The sequence below is a fragment of the Daphnia carinata genome, chromosome 3, assembly GCF_022539665.2.
Source record: "Daphnia carinata strain CSIRO-1 chromosome 3, CSIRO_AGI_Dcar_HiC_V3, whole genome shotgun sequence".
NCBI classification, from domain to species: domain Eukaryota; kingdom Metazoa; phylum Arthropoda; class Branchiopoda; order Diplostraca; family Daphniidae; genus Daphnia; species Daphnia carinata.
This window is the reverse complement of record NC_081333.1, coordinates 8,410,151-8,422,518: the sequence shown is the minus strand read 5'-3', so window position 1 is coordinate 8,422,518 and position 12,368 is coordinate 8,410,151. Positions and strand designations below refer to the sequence as shown.

The following is a 12,368-nucleotide window of genomic DNA, read 5'->3' as shown; positions in this document are numbered from 1 at the left end:
TGTTAAATTTTGCACTTCGGCTTACGTGAGCTAAAAATATCACATCACATTAATCTTTTATTATAAAACAACAACCATCATGTTAGGCAACCTTGTAAGAGTTTTAGCAGCCGTCAGTTGAAACGTCGTCGAGAAAACGAACGTCAAAATTTAAGAGACGCTCGTAACTGAACGCACAGGAGTTCTTCTATCATTTAATATTTTAGATGTGAACTTTCCTTTACTTTGAAACGCTGAAAGATTCCTACGTCCATCCCACCTTCGTTTTTTTATGTTACGATTGTAATAAGAACATCGAGACTTGCTAGTCATGGCTAGATACATAGCTGAAGATAAAAAACTCTTGAAAATCTTGCAGTCAAGCACAGAAGAAGAAGAAATTAACCGTCGGTTAAAAGGTAGCAACAAAATTTTGATAAAACCAGATCATTTAGTAAACAAGAATTCCAAAATTCCATTTCCAGCTGCAGGTCTTTATGATCATGAGGATACATATGAAGCACGAAGACAACTTGATGAAGTCCTACAAAAATCTAAGGAGGAATCGGTTAACAGAACAAGGGTAGACCTGGCATCTAGGAAAAGTTCAACTTCGTTTGAGGATGCATTCAACATTGTTGATGATGATGAAGATATTGTGCCAGAGCTAAGTCCACCTGTTAGCACTTCCACTAAAAAGAATGGAAGAAAGCCTCCTCAATGGAAACCCCTTTCTGATGATGACCATGACGATGAAGATCTACAAGCTAACCTTGAATGTAAAGCTGCAGACCCTCTTGAGGGAACATCAAACTTGGTTCCAAAAAACCATTTAAATTTGCAGAAAGGCAAACCTGTTGATGCCAAGAAGTTAGTATTGACAGCTAAAGAAAGTTACGGAAGCAAAATGGTTGCAGCATCACTTAAAAAAGGTGAAGAAAATAAAAGCCTGAGTTCGGATCGTCTCCTGAGGCCAAAACGAGGCGACCTCATCATAACTCCTGACGAACTCTCCGATGCAGAAAACGTCCCAGAGATTGAACCTCTGAACATGGACATAAGTGGAAGTGCGTCAAAAGACGAAGAAGCGACTAGCAAAAGTTTCAACTCTGAAGACGATGACTTCACTGCCTGCCCCGCCTCAAAGAACAACCAAAATCGTGGCAAACCAGACTCGCCTGGATCAGGATGGAAAAGTAAAATTGGAACAATGAGAGCATTATGCAACAAATATTCTGAAATGCTGAAAAAAATTGAACAAATTACGCCGTCGCCTTTGCCTGAAGAACTTGATTTCGAAAACAAAGGCCCCTACCAACAACTTATCGAAAACGAGGAAAAGTCAAAGATTGACAAAAGTTCCTGCTCTAGGCCAATAAAATGGGGAAAACCTATTATCCTTACAATGTCAAACAACAAGAGAAGACGCCAGATGTTTAAAAAATCCCAGACGAACGATACTAGTCTTCCTGTAGACACGAAAATCGATCAGCGAGAGGAAATCATATGTGATTCACCACCAGCCTCTTCTAGCACGTTTAGGTTAGATATTCCTCCGACCAGCCCTGTTTTTGAGTCAAGTGCTTCACGAAAGAGACTGGGGGGATCGAAAGAGATTACGGAGATGGGAATTGAAATCGGCAGAAAGTCACCCGTGGATGCAACACAGGTGCTTTTATTCTATTAAAAATTCATTAATTTTTTTTACCGTTCGTTTGACGGTTTCTCTCGCTGGTAGGATTCATCATTTCAGGAATGTCCCATCTGCGGGAAGTCGTTTCCCCTTAGCGTCATTGAAGTAAGTATCGCAATTACTTTGTGTGATGGAACATTCTAATTAAAATGCCTAATTGTTAGACACACGCGGATGGATGTATCAATAACTTAGAAGAAGAAGCTCGCCCGCGTTCGGAACGAATTGCCGCACGATCCGTCAAGTTAGCATACTTGATAACATAAATAATTCTCTGTAACTATTTCTAACGGTAAGGTATGTTACTTTACAGATCGCGCAACGGATGGCACGATAGTTCACAGTGGGGTAATTCTTAATTGACATAGAAAAAGGGCTTGTTGCTCACGAGTCGAACGTTCGTCCGGTTCCAGGTAAAGGATTGGAGCCAACCGTTGGAAGAAGCACTCCAATCAAGCCGGAAATGGATGCTATCGAGAGAATATTTGATTCAGATTCCGATTCAGGTTCGGATTTCGAAACAACGAATGGGTCGGGTGCTAAGCGTAACCAACGCAAGACCGAAGGTAGCAAAGTCAAGAAACGTCGTTTTTAAGTTGTTTTCGCTGTTCGTCACATCAACATTCTTGCATCATCGGGCACAAAATTTATTTGGCTCATGACAGCGTTAACGTGAAGAACACTGCTGTAATTGAATATTATTTAATCTTGTTTTCGTTGTGTGATATCCTAGTAAGAGGCCTTTGTTTTTGTACACAGAATTCGTTAAATTTTTTGTCGGTTGATCAAAAGTGTTGCCCTCCAAGTTGTGCCAACAGTTAACATTTATACAATACAAATCCCGAAGATGAAGTCAAGTAATCATCATCTTTACTTGGCAGGATTTTTAGTCTGTTGATTTTTGCTAAACCATTAACCTCATTTTTGCAGTAACGTGAAACTGATAGCAGTTGAACTCTTGATAATCCTCTTGGCATTGACGTCAAACTTCATTGCCATTTAAGGTTTACTTTGCAAAAAAGATGAATAATAAATACTTTAGACGTCACATAACACGTGATTTTATGCCTGCGTCGTAGTATTCGTAATTGTGAACGTGACGTAAATTTTGCGTCAGTGTAACACTTGTGACTACCATCGCCGGAGGACCAAAGTTGCTTGCATTGAAATCCACGCGTTAGTGAGAAATGTAAAAGAAGGGGAAACAAATTAAAGGCCAGAATTAAGACCAACGATTGTAAAATCTTTGCTTCTTTCCCACGCGCACTAATTTGACCCTTATTGGGGCGGGTTAAACGGCGGTGATTTTGTTTCTTTTATCGATTTGGTCTTCTAACATAAAGAAACGAAACAGCAAGAAATTACCTTTGAGCCTAACCGTGGGTAATTAACGGATAACACTCGCGTGGAATTCTTTCATTGGACGCGTATCTTTATTGAACAGTAAGTAATAAATGAAAACAAAAACAAAAACAAAACAACAAATATTGGAAGGAGGGGAAAAGGTGAGTCCGCTTCGTTAATGATACAACGCACTGCCGAAGACGGGGTTATTATATGATGTAATTTAAACGATCATTCAAATGCGCTAGTGAGTGGGCATGAAACGATGTTTACAAGTAAATTGTTGTTTTGTTTTTCCTAGCTTGACTGCTCGATGATTTGTATGGGAAAAAAAAAATGTTCCAGAGTACAAGAACACGATAAGAAATACTGTGGTTTAAATTTTCATATTTTTTGGAGTGGGTTCCCGCGCTCAGGTAATCAAAGTTGATAGCTAAGGAAAAGAGTAACTCTCCTTTCTTTTGTTTCTAGATTGGGCTTTTTGCTCTGAATCGATTACCCTTTTTCTGTAAAAAAAAAAAAAAAAAAATGTCCGCCCAATAGTTTTCCAGTCACCAAAGAAAACCTTCACATGAATATTTTTCTTTTCTCTTTCCCTGGAACAAAAACTAAAGGTGGCTTGAGAAGATTTAATTGCAAGGTGCTAGTTTACAGATAATTTGAAATGGGTGTGAGGGCAGTGGGGAAGAGTGTTGCCGGCGCAACCCTGTAAACGCAGTCGTATATTGATCCAGGTGGGATAGACAAAAAGAAGGGCAACAAGCGGAACGTTTGAGCTCCCCAAGATCATGAGTGAGCGACCCCGCCTACAAATTAGTCGAACCGGCAGTTTGACCGACTTTGATTGTCTTTTTTTTTTTTGTTCTTGCGCTCTTTTCTCGTCTCCGAATTGAGGCCCCGACCAACCTGTGATGTGGTCATTGTCGACCTTCCCTCTTTGAACTTCTATCAACGATACCTTTTGTCTTTTGTTAGGCGAGAAATGACTAGTCGAGTTTATACAGATCTGGTAGTTCAAACTGGAGGACCTTCCTTTTGTCCAACACTTGCACCGCTTCACCTCCAGTCGTCCACAAGGGACCAATAACCGTTAAGATAATAAATGATACCTACTAACTTTTTTTGTGTGTGTGGCTTTACTACCCATCATGTTCCGACTTTTCTCCTTTTAAGAAAAACGATTCCTTTAGTCCTTGAGTAAATAGAACTCGGCCACTAGTTAACGATTTTCTTTTTTCCACTGCCAGTTGGAATTGCTTCAGATCACATGGCATCCGATGGTCAGACCGATTGGGTGGCGGAGCGGCTTCTTTACCATTTTTTTTTTCAGCAGCAACAGCGGCAGCCACATGTTAGTGTTTGTTTAAACTTGAAAAAAAAAAGAATTACTATACGTTCAAGCGCACCATCCCCATATGAAACACTGTTTCACCATTAGCAAAGCACACAGAGAAAGGACAAGTAGATGATCGTGACCATCAGAGGGGTCGGGAAAGAGCAGCAGGATGTGTATGGTGTCTGTTGACCGATAGATAACCTTCACTCCAACACCCAACTCCTTTTCTGTAACATGTACGGTATGGATAGACGGTTGCAGTAATAAAAAAAAAATTGTTGTTTGACGCGGTAATGTACTTCCCTCGCTTCACAAAGTAAAAAGCACTTGAAGTCGGATTATAAATTTTGCACAAGACTTCTGTTTGGTTTGTAAATACGTAAACAGCAACCACAGTTTTAATAGACCTAACACGGGAATGCATAATTAAGAACATGGAATAGTCTTGGAACGTCATATGGAACATTAAGTTTAGACTTTTTTTTCAAGGATCGTTATGATACAGGCGTGCGTAGCAGAAGCTCTCGGATGTCGCCCCTGCTATTCCATATATCCTAATCCTAATAGTCGGAGGCGATGTGTAGCTGACGGTCAAATGTCAAACTCGAGCCGTGTAGTAAAACGTTTGAGAGAAAAATAAGGGAGAAAGAAAAAAACCGCCCACTCCAACAAGAATATCTCTTTCTTTGCCGGCTGACATGAACTAATTAAAGCAAAAAGAAAAACTTGTAACTAAATTCTGCTGCTGTCAAGATATCAGACTTACACGATAGCCTTCTGCGGTATTTGTAAAAGTTGTTTTTATTGAAATTAGTGAGTTTTGATGTTAAAATAATTGAACATTCACTTGACCTAAAAAGCAATGTTGATGCAAAGGTTTGACCATGAAGACTTGTACCGAAGTTTCGCAGATCATTATTGTATAATAATGGAACAAGACAAGGACTATCACATTCTGCATTCTGTTATACTAGTTGGCGAAAATTCAGCAAAAATCGGACTGAGTTCAGCGTGTATTTTAGTAACCAGACAAAAGGTGAAACCTACTTGTTAATGGAATTATGAATTATTATTGTCGTGACATTTCTAACAAGATCTGCGTGCCACGGTCGTACGCATACATTGACAAAGAGGTATAGGAACAGCTCATGTGCCATTCAGTAGCAAAATTGAGTTATTAATGCAGCGCATCTCAACGGCAAGCACCCTTTGTGGATGGGTCTTAATATTCCGTGTCCCAATTCATTAAAAATTTAATAAAACAATAATCACGCAAGATGTGTAGGAATCTTCTACGTGAATGAAATCAAGTAACGGGACAAGTTGTTTTGTCTAGAAAGCGCACAGATTGATAGCTTGTTATTCGATGCTATTGGTCTGTCAGTTTGAATGTTGACAAGTGACGTGGGGAAATTGGATGCTGCCAATTTCAAAGCCACCCAACTGTGTACGCAGTAAATATTAACCGTGTGGAAATGTAACGCTGATCATAGCGTAGATTTGAAACCTGTTGGTAACCAGCAAAAACGCCAGTTTTTCTTTTTTTTTTCACTACATGTTCGCGTCCGTTCTCCATGTCTTCTTGCTTCTGGTGCTCGATAAGGGTAAATGGTTCGGTGATGGGGAGTGTTGAAGAAGCTTGTTAAAGTTTGGTCAGAGACTGCCGCCGCTGCTGTTGCTGATGGCCGTAGTGTCGAAATTCATAGCTTTTCTGGAGGCCAGTTTCATCTTTCGCAGCGCTGCCTCTCAAACTTGGGAGTCCTTGTGCTTTATGAGATTGTTGCCAGCAGAAAAAAAAAAGGAAAAAGATATAGCCTTATATTTATATGCATATTTCTGGTGTATAGTAGCCCCCTGCTCCGCCCTTTTGCCCGTTTTCGAGTGTAACTTGCTGCTGCTGCAACGTTTCTCGCTCAACCGTTGCGCCCTTTCGCTCCCTCCTTTTTTAGAATACATTTTTATGTAAATAGGAAAAGAGAAAATAAAGAACCGCATAATCCTTCGCTAACATTTCTTCTATAGTGTCGTTTTCTTCTTTTACCACTGACTTTTAGCGGAAAGAAAGTGACCGTTGACTTCAAAGCACGGTTTTTTCTCAGGTATTGCACACATCGTTCTTCCTGGAATTTGGCCACTTTGTATTGTATGGTAGGTGGCTGCAGCGTAGCAACTACGGGAAATAAGAAGATTAGCATCGGCGGGAGGTTAGTGCGCTGAATAGTTTATTTCGTTTTCCAAGGGTTTTCTAAGAATCCTCGGTCTGACACGTAACGTTCAATATATACGGGTGTGTTTCGGAAACTCTTGTTGTTGTTTTTTTATTTCGTTATCAATGGAGAGTGGAAACAAAAGTGTTGGACTTTCCCAAAAAGATTTTTCTCTCAAAGCAGATTATCTCCGATAGATAACGGCGAAGCTCTTTCTCGAGTGGAATCAGATGTGGAAATCATTAAGTTGCGCGTTCGTTGGTACGTGCGGCTCGTATTCGTAGATAGCCTTAGTGCAGGAAGAGGAGCGAGGGAGTGCTGGGAGCTCGTCCGGTCGAAAGTTCATCAAGCAGATCTTTGGGAGGATTCAATTTCTCCGATATTCCGCCTCATTTGTCTTGTCCCAAGGACTAGCCACCAATGTCTTTTTATTTTCTCTGTGTGTTTCTGCTTCATGTTTTCGTTCAAATGTCTTTGCCCTTTTCTTTCTCTCTCTTTTTCAACAAGACATTATTGAAACATTTTCTCCTTTCTTTCGGCATCGGGTGACATTGCGCTTCTGGTTTCTCTCTTTGTACGCTTTTCTAGAGAGGCTGTTATTTTTGAATATTTTCGGTTGTAGAGAAAAGATTTCTTTTCCTCCCACGCGCATCAAACGTATAGAGAAACAGCGGCAACCCATCAGAAATGATGGAAAGTTTCGCTTGTCGGAACCACACTTGGAGAAATGACTAACGAACGCGGCCGCGTATATACAATCCTGGGTGTGTTACTCTATGTATGTGTGTGTGTGTGTGTGTGTGTACAAGCTCGAGGGGAACAAAACGAGATGTTATGGCGTGTTGTTGCTGTTCCCGACGACACGGCGTCACCTTCTCTTGGCAATAAAAATTGTTTAAAAAAATAGAAAATAAAAAAAAAACATAGGAAAAATGCCACTCGGGAAAAACAGATTAGGCACCACGTCGTTGGCACACAATGTTGCATAACATCATAATTCCTCGACGATCAGATTCTATCGTTTTGGGAAATTGCCCAAACGATTTTTGGCTACCTACAAGCGAGACAACCTTCGTGGTAGCATGAAAATAAAAAATAAACGGGTGAAGGAGGGGACTGTATGAAATCATGTACAGCACCAAGCTGAGCTCATCTGTCAATTGGCAGGTGGCGGCTGATGGAGCTGATGGGCACAATCCGTGCTTTAAAAAAAAGGAGGAAATTCTCTTACTTTTCAAACCCACAAATAGAAGTTGAGGTTTCTCCTTTGAGTTACCGCCAAAACGGCGACAACTTACCTTTTTTTTTTATAAAGAATGGAATGGCCTGTGTGCGTAAAGATAGTGATTGAGGGGAACCGTTTTATGGATTGGTCTCAAAACACGGTTCTATTGTAAAGGCCCAGGAATGAAACATTGGGGAAAGTGTAGTGTTTATCCAAGAGGCCCAGCAGTCCTGACTGAATTAGAGTGTCTTTATACCAAGCCATATAAAAGAAAAGAAATACTTTCACGTGCGTCGCCATCAGCGTCAACAATCATCCCCACATCAACTGTTATTACCAACCCCCATTTATTGAATTATCCTAACCATTTTTTTTTTGTTTTTTCTATATTTTTGTTCTAAGAGAAAAAATTTTCTCTCTCTTTTGTAAGAAAATCTCTATTTTTATCTCTTAAAACACGAGAAAAGAGGGGGCAGGGTAACCTGCTGAGTGACCCGTGCCTTTATTCTATCCGTGCCCCACTAATCGAAATTTAAACTCATTTTTTTTTGTTGGAGAAAAATAAAAAGAAAAGAGAGAGAGAGAGAGAGAGAAAGACCACCTGTATTGAACTATTATGACTGTAAAGGATTTTGGCGTACTATAAAATAAAGAATGTTGTATACGCTAAAAGTTAAGGTTGGGCTCCGGAATAAAAAGAAAAGACAAGTTAGTATTACCCATAACTGCGCCATTATAGTCATGAGATAAGCTGATTGGATGTTTAAAAAAAGGGGACGAATAAATTTATTCCGCTACAAGCGGATGCGGAATAAATAACGCAAAAACTGTAAACGAGAAGGCAGCAACAAAGGACGAGAAAAGGGATTTGTTGATAGCCAGCAAAGAAGACTACCTGATGTTGTTTCGTGATCCCGATGATCCCCAAAATGGCACCGCCTTTAACACAAGTTCTAAAAGCTTCATAGTTTGTACATGTAATATAAAAAAAGGGGAAATTCGCTTAGAATAAGACTAGTAACCACCCTGAAGCAGAATGATATACCCTTCTTTTGTTGCGTATTTATTAAATGCCTTAAAGTACTCTGGCTTCCTCGTTTTCTCTTTTATCGTGTAAGTGAACCTACACTCTAATTCAAAAACACGCGTTCGAACAAGGACTTCCTATTGTATCCCAAAATGCCTTTGCGGTGTGGCCTATTGTTTTTCCTTTTTTTTTTAAGTTTTTAAAACCACATCACCATAGACGGAATAGAAATATTTAATTGGCTCATTGTTTTTTGTTTTAAATTGTTTTCATGTTGTGCTACGAAGTCCGACTATTTTTCCTCCTCATTTATTGTTCCAATGTTTATGAGCTGTCCTTTCTCGGCGATTGAGTTATTGATGAAGCGCTTCTCAGCAGGTCATCATTAGATTTTTTTTTATTCACGTCAACGAAGGAGGACATGCCGAACGTAAAAAAGCGACCTTGATTATGGCCATCATTTTCAGGGAAGAACGCGTGATTAATGAATTGGAGAGGAAAGAAAAAAAAGAGGCTCGTGTGCGATTTTACGAAATAATGAAGCACGTGATGTGGAAAAAAAAAAACTTGAGCCCCCCCAACTTTTACATATTTTGACAGCCATTATTTTGATGCAAGGCAGAAACACTGGCCAGTGAACGCAGTGGGGGTTAATCCGCTTTTGTTTTCTCTTTCCAACCGCGTTTCATCGGTAGGCGGTCCCCAATAAACTTGCGTTTCTTGCTGTTTCCATCATTAATTTATTACGCTTCCTGAAAAAAATATGATACCCCCTCCACCAATATCCGTATCGCCCACTACCCCCACCGTTCAACCTCCCTCCTCATTCTTTTTTCAAACGCATTCAAGAGAACGGAACTAAGAGTGGCGTTCTTCCGTGTATGTCTTACCTGACTTATACTATTTACTGCACATTTTAAATCATTGCATCTTCTTACGGTTTGTGATGACCACTGCATAAAGGCCAGAAAAAAAAAAGAAATTGAAGCCAAGAAACATTTCCGAAAGGCATGATTGGGCTTGACTTTTGAAGCAGCCTCAAACACGATGGTTAAAAGGTTGACCTCAAACGAGATGAATCTACGCTATTCATAGTTACTAGTCTACAACACGTATATATAGGTCTTTCGTTCTATTTTCTAAAGGAGGATGGGACACAGCATGCAGTCCAAAGCGGAGCTTTGACTTTTATGAAGATTCCTTTTTGTTTTCTATCCTTTCTCTCCCTTTTTTTTTTGTTCTTCAACCAGCAAGGGGAAAATAGTTATAGTTTCGATGGTGTTCGATGGGTCCGTGCTCTCTATACCCAGCGGTACGATATCTACAAGGTAAGATATACACAGAGTACCGTATATTCGTACATGTGCCTCAAGTTTTGGACCGCAACGCGCCACTACTGTCCCAGTCAGCGGGGTGCTAAACCTTCGGCTTAATTTCCAGTAGTCTTTCACCTTTGCCATTCCCCGTTGTGGCTTATCGATGGGCAGCGTGCTCCGACCCCCCGATGGTGCTCTGGAACCGAAACTTCTGTAAAAATATATATAAAAGTTCGGCAAAGTTTTTTCCATTTTCTCTTGTTTCGTCCCTTTTTGCCGAAACAAAAAGCGCACTACCAAAAGGGCCCAATCGATAATGATCACCAGAACTGATAGCAAGTGTCCTCTTCCGTACTTTACTGATTTTTCTTCAAATTCTTTTTATGTATTTCCTTATACGTCAGCGTGGAGGGTTTCCCCCCTTGTGTTTGCGCTTTACTTGTCGGTGTCCTCCTATTTCATTTCCCATCAGACCTTCGTAAGAATATAGCATTGTAAAGGAAAAAAAAATCTCATTTTACCGTTTACTTGTTTCTCTTATATTCTTATTATCCTTACGACAAACGAGCCTCCATTCGTTTATTTAACATTATGTATGAGTATAGACATATACAGTCCAACGTAGGGGGACTTTTGGGTTGCAACATTTGGCTTACCTACATGGTATATGTTCTCAGGTAATAATGAGAGAACACCTGAAAGGTTGGACTAGATCGCAAGAGATGGCAGTAAGCAACAGGTTTACCTTTTTTCTTCATAGACACACAGCTGTTTTTGGTTGCGTGTAAACAAAAGTTGAGCGAAGTTGAGTCCTGGCTGGACGTGAACGAATCAACCGAACAGGAAGAAAAAAGGTAATGATAGTCATATTTTCTCGTTAGCGGTAGCATAAACTGTACACTGTTGTGGAGATGGTCATCTTGTAATAAAACAACTAAAAAGGGCTTTATTTATTATTTTTGAGTTATACGAGTCAGTCACTCAGATTCAATACGCCAATGGGCATTAATCATTCTTAATGTTTTTCAAAAAATGAAGATTGCTTCCCTACTTTCTTTTTTAATGGTTGCTCTTCAAAAATGGGCGTCTCTGTCGACGTGATTACACGTCCCTTTGGCCGTTTAATGTGATGACTGTGGCTAACCCCAGCCTAGATTTCCATCCGAAGCCAAAGGCTCATTTCCCCGCAATCGTTTGGAAAGGTGTCGATTTCTCATTGGTATACACAACCCAAAATTTCATATTTCTTTTTGTTATAGAATGGCGCTGGATGAAAAACAAAAATGGAAACAACGTACATTTTGATGAACAATAATCAACGACTGAAGCGAAAAGAAGATATTAAAAACTGACACGCTGCATATGTATGTTTCTGATATGATCTACCTTTTTTTTTAAGTTTTCTACTGGAGACCTTCTCTGTATATTGCTGTAACACGTGGAAGATTGACTTCTGTTTCCACCTGGAAGAGCCGTCAGGTTCTTTCTACGTTCATTTCACTACACGAGGGGATGCGGACTTTACGGCGTTTGCCTTACCGTCTCAGGGTACGCTTAACCGCATCTGACATCAACGCAGTTTGTGAGTTTGAATCGTGATGACCTCGTTTGCAGAACATTTCGAACTCAGCAGCTGATGTCACGCACACCTGGGCATCACGAAGGGTAGGAGGGGAAAAAAAAGAGAAAAAACGAGAAATGGTATCAATTCAATCTACTGTAAAATTGCACCTGAAAAGATTTGTGGTGAGACTTTAAATCTTACGCTGGGTCGGAGGATTTATATGATGCGTTGGCAGCTTTGAAAAGAAATCAAAGTAAACGCCGTTAGGTGTGACAAATAATAACTGGATACAGGAGTTGTGTTACTGGGGGGAGAAATAAATGCTTTTCAAGTCGTGTTTTTCTTTTTAAAACCAAGTCCCATTATCTGTAAAAAGACGTGGATATCCACCTCAATCCGTCCTCCCATTTCTTTTTTTAATCGTGTCTGTATAGTATCCCAACATGAAATGATGTATACATATATATATATATATATTGAAGAACAGAATAAAACGAAAAAAGAGAGAGAAGAGATCAGAGGGCTGTGGAAATTACACGCGGACCCCTGCGGTTTACTCATCAAAACCTTTTTCTTTTTGTTTCTTTTTTTTCCATCATCATCTCATGTTACCTTTCGACTGTCGAAAGAAAGAGGAGAGCCCTTTTTTTTTCTCTGCGCGTTATTACGTGTTGTTG

General features: G+C 40.0%; 1 protein-coding gene and 2 long non-coding RNA genes across 3 annotated transcripts; 2 read left to right on the top strand and 1 right to left on the bottom strand.

Annotated features, from left to right (window-relative positions):
• The first annotated feature begins 122 nt into the window (after positions 1 to 122).
• LOC130685418 (uncharacterized) lies at positions 123 to 2,527 on the top strand. Its single transcript, XM_057508716.2, has 6 exons — positions 123 to 398; positions 465 to 1,648; positions 1,718 to 1,777; positions 1,837 to 1,916; positions 1,986 to 2,020; positions 2,086 to 2,527. The coding sequence occupies exons 1-6, from the start codon at positions 311 to 313 to the stop codon at positions 2,265 to 2,267; spliced, it is 1,629 nt and encodes a 542-aa protein (XP_057364699.1). The 5' UTR covers positions 123 to 310; the 3' UTR covers positions 2,268 to 2,527.
• Positions 2,528 to 4,149: 1,622 nt separating this feature from the next.
• LOC130685428 (uncharacterized) lies at positions 4,150 to 4,532 on the bottom strand. Its single transcript, XR_008999603.1, has 2 exons — positions 4,449 to 4,532; positions 4,150 to 4,384 (listed from the first exon to the last, which is right to left on the bottom strand). It is a non-coding gene; the product is annotated as an uncharacterized LOC130685428 (long non-coding RNA).
• Positions 4,533 to 10,916: 6,384 nt separating this feature from the next.
• On the top strand, positions 10,917 to 12,159 carry LOC130685427 (uncharacterized). Its single transcript, XR_008999602.1, has 3 exons — positions 10,917 to 10,981; positions 11,166 to 11,329; positions 11,387 to 12,159. It is a non-coding gene; the product is annotated as an uncharacterized LOC130685427 (long non-coding RNA).
• Positions 12,160 to 12,368: the final 209 nt, after the last annotated feature.

Excerpts from the sequence above, each read along its gene's own strand:
- LOC130685418 (XM_057508716.2), top strand. The coding sequence starts at position 311 with ATGGCTAGATACATAGCTGAAGATAAAAAACTCTTGAAAATCTTGCAG. Across the intron at positions 1,917-1,985 it reads ATTGCCGCACGATCCGTCAA|ATCGCGCAACGGATGGCACG; the intron begins GTTAGCATACTT and ends GTTACTTTACAG. Across the intron at positions 2,021-2,085 it reads GCACGATAGTTCACAGTGGG|GTAAAGGATTGGAGCCAACC; the intron begins GTAATTCTTAAT and ends GTCCGGTTCCAG.